The sequence below is a fragment of the Stegostoma tigrinum genome, chromosome 39 (assembly GCF_030684315.1).
Source record: "Stegostoma tigrinum isolate sSteTig4 chromosome 39, sSteTig4.hap1, whole genome shotgun sequence".
In the NCBI taxonomy this organism is placed as follows: Eukaryota; Metazoa; Chordata; class Chondrichthyes; order Orectolobiformes; family Stegostomatidae; genus Stegostoma; species Stegostoma tigrinum.
Genome location: NC_081392.1, coordinates 7,969,710 through 7,982,702, shown reverse-complemented (window position 1 = coordinate 7,982,702; position 12,993 = coordinate 7,969,710). Strand labels below are relative to the sequence as shown.

Genomic DNA, 12,993 nt, shown 5'->3' with positions numbered 1-12,993 from the left:
AAGCTGCTGTTGGAGGCAGAGTGCGAGGAAGTATGAAATGTGCTCACTGGTGCTGATGGTCGAACAATGAGCACAAATCAGGCAGCTTTGGATATCTCTTCGAAGAACCCACAAGATGACTTTGAGATCATACAGAGGGTTGGCGGAGGAACCTATGGGGAGGTGTATAAGGTAGGAATTGTTGGGGAAGCAGGGCACCTATCCGGATTATGTAGCGATCGTGCAGACTGAGGAAGTTTGCAGGACCCATCATAGATCAATTGCAGAAAGCGTTTGGGCTGCGTAAACTCAATCATAAAGTTGTCAGTCTCTTGTGTGGCACATTTAAAATGATTGCATCTGAACTCTTACAGACACTCCGAGATGAATCCGTTGGCTGGATTTCACTTTGGCTATTGAGATACTTCCCATCCGACAACTCTCGTCGGCTGTCCCTATCGTAAAACTCAGACCAAGTCCAGTCCATCCATCATTTCCTGTGCACGCTTTCCCATTGCTGGGTCTTGATTCACCAACAGTGCTATAAATTCGCAACCGACTGTTTAAACCCTTCCCTGGTCTCATTCTCTTTAGACCCCCCCGCCGACCATCCAAGGTTTCCAGAACTCTAATTCTAAACATCGCTGATTTTAATTCCGCAATCTTCACTGTCCCTTCAGTGACCAGAAGTATAGACTCTGGAATTCTCTCCCTAAACGTCTCAGCCTCTCTATCTTTTTAACACATTCTTTTGATCTGAATAAACTTGTGGTCATGTCTACATATACCTTTCTGTGACTCAATGTCAAATGTTTGAACAATATTGTGTCTGTGGAGCAGATTGTGTTAACTACACAAATACAAGTGGTCACCTCATTCAGATTTACTGGAGGAAGTTATTATCCATGCTGGGGTTTGTATCTGTTCAGGAATTCTCACGTGAGGAGGCAGTATGATAAATACTTCTTATAGCACAGTTTTAAGTACATAATATCGAACAACCAGAGCTAGTCAAACGGTTCCTGTAAAGCTATGAAGGTTGCTACCGTTGATCAGCCGGCTCTGAATTGCTGGCAAAGCTGACTACGTAGCGACTGTTCACTGCAATCAGGCATCTTGTACGGTTGGACTTAATGAGAGAAAAATGGATAAATTTGACATAATTCTGTGAAACCTGACTGAAAAGAGAAAAGCAGGGATGGCCCAACGCACTTGTGAGATTCCTGTTAAGGCATCACCAGACCCTAAAGTGGAATGCAGAATCTGAGTGGCTGTGAATGGATGCATTTAGTGTTGGGGCAAAAGCAGAGAGGGGGTAGGTAGGAGGGCATTGGGTTGAGAGAGGAGATTGAGGAAGAAAGGGTAAATTGCGAGGCGGAAAGGTAGAAGGATGGGGAATAGATAGGAAAGATAGGGAGAGAACAGATGGAGGACAGATGGGGAAGGGAGAGGTGGGGTAGTGCATCAGCAACAAATTTCAAAATAGTGTTTTTGCATTTTCAGCTGCCTCCACTTCCTCATTCAGTGAAGCAAGTGAAGGGTGAAGTGCAGGGCCTGTATGAACTTTTCAGTATTTTGCATGACCAGTGCCAAGTTATGCTTCAGAATCCATCTCACTTAACACTGATTCCATCGCAACAATGGGGTTGTTAATTGCCTTGGACCTTTGATGGATCCTCTGAAAGTACACAGGATTACAATGTCTGGTGATGGATCATTAAATCACTGCGTAGTTACCACTGTCTAGATGGTGTCTTCCTGCAGTGCTGGGATCTGTACATAACAATAGATCCACCTGTTACTTCCAGCTCTTCTAAACCACTTCACTCACCACCTTATTTCCTTCTTTCAAAAACATAAGATTCCATAAACATCAATGATCTGTTTGTAGTGATGCTGGTTAAGCAATAGAAATTGGCTGAGATGTCAGTGAGCTCCCCAACACTTCTCTGAAATTGCCATCAGATCATTAATGTCCAGCCAAGAGGGCAAATGAACATTCTGGTTTAAGGTCATTGTAACTCCAATGGGACTTCGCTCCCTCAGTACTATAATGGGAGTGTTAACTTTAATTACATGCTCAACATTTGGCCTCAGAAACAAGATTGTCACCATCTGTACCAGGCAGACACATGGAAAGCACAGGTTTTCAGAAGGGAATCAAAGAGCTGGAAAAGGGCAATCCAAGTTTTCAACCCTCCAGAATTGATTTGGAGTTTCCAGGAATTGAGGAATACCTTCTTGAGGAGAAAGGGAGAAGGATACTTTCTTTTAAAAGAAGAATTCTTTAAATAATGTTACTTATTAGTTTAAGAATATTGAAGATGTTTGATTGAGATTCAAGAATCAACCAATGGTTAATGAAGAATCTATTTCCCCATTGACAATGGGAAGGACCGGGAGTTGTCAATATACATAATGGGGCATTATGGCATGAAGGCGTTATGTTGGGAGAAGGGGAAAATTAATTGGAAGCATGCAGCCATGTGATGAAACCTCCAGAAATACTTCAAACTAGATATGGCCACTTGAAATCTTCTTGGAAACATGTAGGGAAGTTTTGCTGCAAATGTACAAAGCATGAGTGGGACCACACCTGGAGTATTGGTAAAGCTTTGGCCCCCTTACTTGAGGAGGGACATAGTTACACTGGAGGCAGTTCAGAGGAGATTCACTAGATTGATTCCACAGTTGAGGGCTTTGTCTTATGAAGAAAGACTGAGACGTTTAGACCTTCACACTCTAGAGTTTGGAAGAATGAGAGGAGATCTCATTGTGGTATATAGATGCTAAACAGGACTGTCAAAGCAGACATAGAGAGAGAATATGTTTCCTCCTGTGGGGCAATATAGAACAAGAATTTACAGTTTTAGGATAAGGGATAGCAGATTTACAAAAATGGTGAGGAGAAATTACTTCTCTCAAAGGCTGCGAATCTGCAGAATTTACTACCCCAGAATACAGTAGATGCCAGATCATTGAGTAAATCTATGGAAGAGATACCCAAACTTTTAATTTGTGACGGGTTGAAGGGTTATGGAGAGCAAGCCAGATGGGAACTGCCATTTTAATATACTGAATGGCAGGCCAGGCTCAGGGGGCTGAATGGCCTCCTCCTGCTCCTAGTTTTTATTTGGCTGCACAAGATGTCAGAGTATTGACTACCTCCACAAGTTGGAAACCAGATAAACTGAGCACATTTTTTTCTTTGATTCTACTTGCTTTTCAAAATCACACTTACTTTCAAATCATTTGTATCAACTCCAAAGGGAAGCAGATGTTGTGAAAATGAAACGTCTTTTGTTGATTTCCTTTTTATATTCACCTCTCATCCTACTTCTAATCTTAGTCCTCAACTTACTTTACAAACAGCAATTCTGGGCTACCCAACACTGAACATGCTTGAGGGGCCAAATGACTGATTCCTGTTGTTGTGTAACAGGCTTTGAGGGGCTGCATGACTTACTCCAGTTCCAATAATAGCTTGGAGAGGTTAAATAACCAACTCCTGCTCTGACTAACAATCTTAAGGAGCTGACTGACCCAGACCTGTCACAATGTAACAGAGGGGCAAAATGGCTATTCTTGCCTGTCAGTAACAGGTTCTAAGTGACGCATATCTGTCCCTGTACAGCGAGCTCAGGAACTAGAAGTGCACTTCTTGTTTTGAAATAAGTTGAAGGTACAAAATTATGTATTCCTTTCCTCATGATCAAAACATACTATTTTTCAAAATGGCCTTACTAACTCATAAAAATAGTTTATAAATACAATTCTGTAACCACAATTAAAGTTTCCCCTTCATGAACCATGGAGCCCTGTCCCCAGAGGCTGTTGCAGATACATGGGTACTGTTATAGTGTAGAAGTGTTTCCTCTTGCTGGCTTAAGCAGCTTGCACTTTATCACTTCTGTCAAAAGCTGCAGAAGATTCCGGTAAAACCCCACTGAGGCTTCTCTTCAAACACGTGCAGATGCCTTGTGAGAATTTTTTGTGAGGGTCTGAGCTGTGTTATTAATAAAATCATGGCAGATGAAGGAAAGCAGACTATAGAAGATTTTTAAGGTAAAATAATCTCCTCACTTTTCTCATCTACCTCATATTTTTCCCTAATCTACCAAAAGTGCCATATCTGACCGGGATACAGCTTCAGAGGCAATGACATAAGAACATAAGAAACAGAAGCAGGAGTAGGCCATTCAACCCTTCTAGTCAGCTCCAGCATTCAAAGACAAGGCCAATCCTCAACTTCAACACCATTTTCCTGCACTATTCCCAATGATCCCTGATATCTCTAACATGTAGAAATCTATTAATCTCAGACTTGAACACATTCAATATCCTGAAGCACTCTGAGGCACAAAAATCCAAACAGTTGACACCCTGTAAGTGAATAAATCTCTCTTTCTCTCTTCTCTTGGGTACAGTTCCAGGAGTTCTGGATTTTACAGAGCTTGATGCTTAGATAAGTATAAAAGCTTTTGTGCATTATTTTGAGGAAAGGTTGTTGTGTCTGGTGTCATGACCACTATTTATACTTCTAAAATTTTTGATTATCTGATTGTTGCTGTCTGTGGGAGCTTGCTGTGCACTAATTGGTGGCCATGTTTCCTATATAACCACAGCGACCAGGCTTTGCAAGTACTTCATTGGCTGTAAGGCACTTTGTGATATGCTGAACTCATGATAGGTACCAAATGAATATAAAATTTTGGAAATGGCAAATGTGAGACTTTGACTAAGTTTAATAGAAATATTATCAGATTGATAAGTTTAATTTGCAATGGTTGACATATGACTGGTGACACTTATCAAGGTAATGGGTGGAACGAGTTGTATCACAATTGGTCCTGTTGTTAAAGAGTAAAATTGAGGAAGGCCACTTTGTAATGCAGTATTCTAAAATATTCAGGTGACGTAAGTTCACAGAAATGAGAGGTTGTCCAAGGTCCAAAAGCTCTTTATCAATTCCAAAGTTGGCCAAAAAATGGCAAATAAACGTCCCATTTTAGTTATACTGGGGTTGAATTTCTGCAGGGGTTCCTCCAATCTTGTACTGTAAATTTAATGGAAGATCTTTAGGAATGCTAGAGAAAGGACAGAAATATCCCCATGGACTTAGAGAGACGTTACTGCGTCACTGGGCTCATCCAGTGTTTACGCTCATTACAAGCTATGGTCCCAGTGCCATACAGCTACCGATGTCCCTTTATTTCTTCTTTCCTTCAGCCACCCATCAAATTTATCTCTTAAATATTAACAAAATCTCTGCTTCAATCATTAATTCATTCCTCAGTCTCACAATGATCTTATCTGTTCTCTGTGTTAGATCTCAAATAATTAACCTTATATCAGCTACCATCATTCAGATGTCTTATGTATTGGAAAAGCCAGAATATTTCTATCAAATCTGCCTTATTTTTTCATAATATTAATTTAGTTTGATTTTTCATACATAATTTTATTGCCTCAACATCCTCCCCATAGCATGAAGCTCACAATTACAAACTACTTACATGAATTGAGTATCTCTCCCATAATAAAATAGGGACAATACTGCTGCACCATAGGACCTCACTCCATCTGGTAAAAGTATTAATTAGTTAATGCCCAAACTCTAAATAACAATTTACTCGACTGTATACTGAAGACTAGGAAAGCTGGGAAGTTGTTTTGAAAACAACAAGGCCAAAAATATGTTCTTCTATCTGGATTTCCTGAAGAAAAATTGAGCTCAGGTCAGGAAACGTTCCTCGTATTTTTTATAAATGAGGGGAGTCAGGTGATGTTGTAAAGAGTGGCTGTGGATGATTGTGATTTGTCATTGTTTAGGATTCTGATGGTTAGTAGGGAAGGGTCCAGGAGGAATACAATGTCTCTCTTCCAACATTTCATTTGAGCCTTCCGTTTTTAAGATCAGGTCTGTTGATTTCCCTGTTTTAATGGCTCTCACCAGCCAGCAGAATCTTGGGTTTGAACCTGGATCTCTGAGAATTTCACTCTTAATCTACTGCAGTCTTTCTTTTACAACCACCATTTCTTTAACTCTATCCGAATCATTCCTTTTAAGCTTTAAGTACTCTATCTGATGCATTCTTCCTTCTTCCTCCATCCTCACTATATTCATACCCACTGTCTCATCCCCTACTTAAACTCAATTCTTCTAAGGCTATCAATCTATTAGAATCTTAATAGAAGATATAGATCATGCAATTCCTCAAGCCTGTTCTGTCACTCACTTAAACCATGATCATCTGTATCTCATCTTCATTTACCCTCCTTGGTTCCATATCCCTAATACTCTACCTAACTTAAACAGATCAGTCTCAGATGTGACATTTTCAATTGACCCCAGGTATGAACCTGGTATGAGAGTTTCTGATGGTCATTATTCTTTGTGTGAAGAAGTGCTTTCTAACTAAATCTCTACTTTTAACAATACTGCTTATCCAGGGCTCTCTTAGGACAAATAGATACGGTATCATATTTCTGTTTACAAGATATTCTGAAAGGATTGAGAGGAATACGTAGAGGGAGGTTTTGAAATATTGGTTAAAGGAAGGATGATACGCTAGATCAGTTATTAAATGAGGCTGTATGTGAGGAACCATGGACCAAATAAGGGGCAGTCACATTGCTGGGAGTATAGCCCACGAAGAAAAGTGCAACAGAATAGAAAAAATATTGGGCATTTACTGACAAGTGCAGAAACAATACAGCAAAAATAGTAAAGGATTTCACCATCCTAATACTAATTGGAGTAAAATCAGTGAAAATAGCCATGGAGAACCCCATGCATCTAGGAGAATGTTTTAGCCAGCCATTATGTAGAAAGCCTAGAGAAGAAGGTATCCTTAAGCAATGACCCACCCACTGACTATCAAGTCATTGTTTCCAGTTCTGTCACTGAACTCATCTCCTGTGGAGACCTTGCTCTGTAGCTTTCCACCTCACTGTCCTCCAACCCTGGACATATCATTTCTAACTCATTCCCAAAATTCACAGTTTTGCGTGACCAATCATTTCAGACTGTTCCTGTTTTGCTGAACTTACATCTTCCTATTTGAGTCTACTTCTGCTCCCTTTGTGCAGTCTCTTTCCACCTACATTTGTGATTCTTCTGACATCCAAGTACAAAAAATTAGGGAATAGTGGGTGGATAGGTCCTTGAAATTGCTCAGGAAAACCTACTCATGGCGCCAACCAAAGTTATTTTGTAAATAGTATGGAAGGAATTGGTGAAGAGCCACTCTTCCGATCCCAGGTTGGTTCTATCTGGTACTTGCTGCTGTTGATCAACTGTGAACCAATCAGCAGTAAATTTGAGAAAGAATCAGCCTGTGATTGGTCAGGCAAGGTGTGGGGCAGCAGTCAGCAAGATTGGTAGAAACAATGGTGGGAATGGCAAGGGAAGCCTGGCCAGTGAAGCCTTGGAGGGATTCCTTGCAGGGGATTGAGGCTGAGGTTGAGATTAGGGCTGAAGGGGGAAGTGAGGCTGCAAAATGAAGAGAGAAGAGACAGAAGCTACAAATGGGAGTAGGGAGAAGAAGCTGCAAAGGCTGGAAAGGGAGTGTAATGGGTAGAGAGGGTCTGCAAACGATGGGCTTTGAAAGGTGAGAGAAGGGCTGCAAAGGAGAGAAACAGTTTTAAGCTTTTCCTCAGATAAATACTTAACTGAGAAGAAAACTGAGATAATGAATTCCTTGCAAACCAATTTGTAGTTTCCAGATTAAAGCAACAGGAACTGTTACCTGGTGGAAAATGTAGTGGATATGATTGAAATGTACTATGTAAGAATACAACTCTTAGAATGAACAGTTCAGTATCGTAAATATTTGCACTTATTTGTTGTCATAGCTTAAAGTATTTCGCAATACAATGAATTTTGTGAAGTGAAGTGGCTGTATAAGGGGCAGTTTCTTTAGTCCACAGAAAGCAAACCTAGTGTGATAATTTTCTGTGTATCGAAGTGTGGCATATGATTTTATTTTTAAATGGTATTTGTTGCTAATTTATGCCTGTTGTGTTTTTTCTAATTTAAATGCTGTCTGAGATACTAATGCTTTTCTTGTGTATTGTGGCTTTATGTTTGATGTAGCAGTGACAATTATTGGGAAATTGATTATTTCTTCTAACTCTGCTTCTGTGTGAGTACAAAACCCTCGTATATCAACAAAAATTCTAAAGGTATCGTACTAAGTGACTATATTACCCAAGAAAAGAATATCTAAAACCAAAAAATAGCCCCAGAAAATCAAGAAGCAGCCCCAGATATCTCAAATCTCTTGAAAGAAAGAACATTTTGTGCCCTATCTGACACATTTCAACTATCTCTAGTTTCTTGGCCCTGATTGCCTCTTCGTCTCTGCAGAAATCAAGTCAAATCCCTTTACAACTCCGTTCCTCCACCAGGACAGTATGTGGCCTGTCTGCTTCATCCTTGAATGTAGGCCCAATCAGTACCCATCCACCACCGTCCTACAACACCTGACTGCCAATATGTTCTCTCTCATTGAACACTTTTTCAAAATTAAAGATGTACCTATGGGTTTGCTTATGGCCTTAGTTATACCTGTCTTTTTGAGAGATATGTGAAACATTTCTTCTTCTAGGCCTGCTCAAGGCACATTATACAACTCTCTTTCCAGTACTTTGATCACTACATTGTTGATACTTCCTGCTATCATCTGGAACTAGAAAAATTCCACAGACAAGGGCAGAAAATACATGGCAACACCACCCTCTGCACGGTCCTCTCCGAGCCACTCACCACCCTGACCTGAAAATATATCATCGTTCCTTCACTGTCGCTGGGTCAAAATCCTGGAATTCCTCCCCTAACGACATTATGGGTCAACCCACAACAAGTGGACTGCAGCAGTTCAAGATGGCAGCTCGTCACTTGAATAAGTCCACACAGGCCATTACCCCATCATCAAGTCACCCTTTATTTTCACATGCATGGTATTTGACACTGGTCCAGCTTCCTCAGAGCCAACTCTGAGTGAACGGAACCTCTGACACTCCGGTTTATATCTGTCAGCCAGGACTCCCTGATTGAATCAGGTTAACAGCCCCAGTCAGGAAACTCATATTCTTTAAGGTCCACCTTGGTGACCTTGTTACAATACTGCATCCCTCCCCTTCTAAGTCCAGGGAGGTAGACCTGTTTATTTCTCTTGTAGTCTCTCCAGGGCTGTTTGTACACCATGTCTGGTTCCTCCAACTCAGTGTCAGAAACTGACAGCATGTACTGGACTGCAGCCTGCCTCTTGCACCCAGAGCATCTTGCAAGATATTCATCCTGTTCTTCAGGTGGTAAAGCTGTTGAGGCTGCAACAGCTGCCATTTCAGACTGAGGTTTCTTCAAAGCTGGTCAGAGGTGGAGAACCCATGGATTCTGACAGCCTTTGCAGCTGTTTTGAGGGGCCAGGTTTATTTTGCTGCTGCCCCTTTGCGAGGTAGCAGCTTTCATATGGTCAATGTGCTTGTTCAAGACTGCCTCACCTACCCAAACTTTGTACATCGTAGGACCTGAGCTCACGTCAACCATTCTTGTTCCCAATGCAGAGCCATATTCAAGTTTTCGTCACCAAACCTCGTCCTGTGAAGTAAACTGTCTCTCTCACTTAGAGCAGTCCTGTGTCCGGCACTGGCATTCCTGATGCTGTTTTACCCAGTGTACATCCAACCACTTAGAGTGGGTGTCCACAATGTCTAAGAACATTCAGCCCATGAAAGGGTCAGCATAGACAATATGTAACTGAGTCCAGGGTTTACTCGGCTATTCCCACAAATGTGGGGGAGCTGCTGGCTGTTGGGCAGTGCCCCACCAACACAGCTACACCTGCATCAGTTCCAGGCCGCCTGACATAACATCTTGCCAACATCCTCATTTGGACACCCTGGATGACCCCGATGGAGTTCAGCCAGCATCTGTCAACGACCCTTGCTCAGGACAATCACTCTTGCTCCCAATATTAAAATGCCATCCTTTGCAGTAATCTGGTCTTGCTGGGTCCAGAAAGGGTCCAGTTCTGTACGATGCCCCTTTTGTTTCCCCCGTCATCTCCAGCTGTTTTAGTTTTTCCAGGACCAGATCTTCTTACGTCCATGGTTTAATATTTTCAGCAGTGACCAGAAGTGTGCCCGGAAAGTTCAAAACCATTACAGACTCTTCTGGTGGCAGCACCACCAATGGTGTATCTGCCAGAGAGGAGGTGGCTCAAGGCTTCCACATTTGCTACTTGGCCTGCCGGATGATGTTTTAACTTGAAATTGTGTGCACTTGTACACACTCTGCTGAATTCAACCCGAAGCTATGGACAGCACAGCCTTGTCTTCTTTGAGTAGTCATTAGCAGGGTTCTGTGGTCTACTACTGTTACAAATTTATGTCCCTAAAGGTATTGGTATTTTCTGACACTAAAGTGATCACCAAACCTTCCTTCTCTATCTGGGAGTATTTGCGCTTGAATCAGCCAAAGTCAGGGAAGCATTCGCAATTGGGCATTCCTCTCCATCTGTGAGCCAACACTATCCTGATAGGTTTCAGGGAGACATTGCACGTCAACACCAGACCTCACTTCGGATCACGAGGGATCAACACTTTAGCCGATGATAGCTGCTCCTTCACTTCGCTAAAGGCTAAGGTTTGGAAATGGTCTCATAGCCAAAGCTGACCCTTTTTCATTGGCAGATGTCAGGATGGAGGCCAGGTTACATATGAACTTTCCACAATAATTCACCAATCCAAGGAAAGACCTAAGATCCGCTACAAATGTGGGAGCAAGGACTATCTTTGGTTGCACTCACTTTATCTTTTAGCAGGTGTAACCTGGTCTTGTTGACTCTATAGCCCATGTAGCTCACTTGGGTGCCTGGAACTCACATTTTATTCCCTCCTGTTCAGGATATGTCCTGAGTGAGGCTATTCAATTACCTTCACTCAAGTCATGTTTCCGTAACTCAGTTGGCCTTGCGATGGTGTCCACTTCCATCAGCATACCCTAAACTGATATGCTCCAATTGCCACATTTTATGATGACAGATTCAGTTGTAGTGCCTGCTTGAAGTCCAGTTGGGCTTCAGATAGAAGGTGCTTTTGATAGTTACATCATTAATCCCACTCACATCGCCACTGAAATAACTCCACAGAATCCCGTATACTGACATCAAGTCACCATTCCACCTGACACTGGTCTGGCTTTCTCAGAGTGAACAGAACCCCTGACATGCCTATTTATATCTGTCAACCAGGGCTCCCTGATTGGACCAGGTTAACAGCCCCAATCAGGGAACTCATATGAGGTCCCCTGGCTATCTCGTTACAATCACCACCTTCTAAAGGGCTACTAGGGGCAGGCAATAAAAAATGCTGCCCAGCCAGAAATGCCCAAATTCCGCAAACTAATAAAAAAAACTAATAACTTTTGTTCCCAATATTCACAGTTGTCTCACCTCTGACACTTCTCATCCCTCTTTGATTTTTCTGTTTCATTTCTGAGGAAACACTATTTACTAATATTTATGACAATCCCACCGACTGCCACAATGACATCTTCTCACGCCCTGTTTCCTAAATGGCAAGGAGTCAGACAATCTTGTAATATTATTACAAAGCTATTAAGCCAAAAACTTAACTATTGTTCTGAGACTTATGGTAGAATTTATATTCAATAAATGTCTGAAATGAAGAGTCTAATGACGACAATGAAACTGCTGTTGAATGTTGGAAAAAACAATCCAGTTCACTGATATCCATACAGGAAAGAAATCTGCCATCCTTACCTGACCTGGCCTAGATGTGACTCCAGACCTTACAGTGATCTGGTTGACCCTCAACTGCCCTCTGAAATGGGCTGGCAAGCCACTCAGTTGGAGCAATTGCTACAAAGTCTCAACAAAGAAATGTACCCTCCCTAACAACATCATGGGTCTACCTAGAACACATGGACCGCAGCAGTTCAAGAGGCAGCTCACCACTTCCTTCTCAAGGGCAATGGGGGATGAATAATAAATTCTGGCCCAGCCTGTGGTACCCATGGTCTGCTAGTGAATTATAAAAAAATACAAATCACCCATGCTTCTAATTAACAGACCAGTTTACAGGCATAACTCATTGGGGCATTGTAACAGTAATAAAAGTGAGTGAGGGAGGGAGGAGACTAAATTCATATAGGATTGGAGGGGGAAATAAGGCACTCCACTCCCTATAGAGTCCACTTGTCTCTGAAGACATCAAGAGTATTGCTGGGAAATCAGACTTTTTATTTCTATGTTTTTTAGTATCCATGGACACTTTCATGCACCTCTGAATGTTTTTCCTCAATTACCAAATCACTGATGTTTTAGAGAACTTCGTTACTTTAATTGACATGCTCAGAGATGCTGTAATGCACCTTTGGGACAGGTGGGACTTAAACCTGGATCATCTGGCTCTGTCACTGTGCCACTGAACCCCACCCTTGATATGTTTAAATCTACCTATTCAGTGATATTAATACACCGCTCTGGAGCAGGTGAGATTTGAACCCAGGCCTCCTGGCTCAGAGGGAGGGGTGCTATAACTGCACCACAAGAGCTCTCTAGAACTCAGCCTTGTTAATCAGCCTGTTCAGACATGTTATGATACACTCCAGAATAGACAGGACTTGAACCCAGGCCTCCTGGCCCACGCTACCACTGTGCGAATAAGAGCCCCCAGAACTCAGCCCTTAATGTTTTCTAATCAATCTGCTCAGAGATGTTATTACACGCTTTTGCATCAGGTGGGAGTTGAATCCAGGCCCCCTACACTGTATCACAAAGTCCAGAACTTTGTCCTGTTTTCCTTTTTACATCCAGAACTGAATTTTCTTCCATCACCCACGTTTCCAATTAATGACCAATTTACATGCAAACCCCATCAGGGACAGTACAATGGAGAACCCAGCTCTTTTTAAAAATTCTTTCTTTAATTATCCAGAAGTGCTTTCACATGCAACTTAACACTTTTTTAAAGAATTCACTCATG

At 41.9% G+C, this 12,993-nt stretch overlaps 1 protein-coding gene across 3 annotated transcripts in view; it reads left to right on the top strand.

Moving 5' to 3' along the window:
- LOC125447837 (mitogen-activated protein kinase kinase kinase kinase 5-like) overlaps positions 1 to 12,993 on the top strand; it is a 119,403-nt gene continuing 106,410 nt past the window's right edge. For all 3 annotated transcript variants that reach the window (XM_048522611.2, XM_048522612.2, XM_048522610.2), the window contains exon 1: positions 1 to 171. In XM_048522611.2, coding sequence (XP_048378568.1) covers positions 67 to 171 — 105 coding nt within the window. In that variant the 5' untranslated portion in view covers positions 1 to 66. The remainder of the gene's footprint in view (positions 172 to 12,993) is intronic.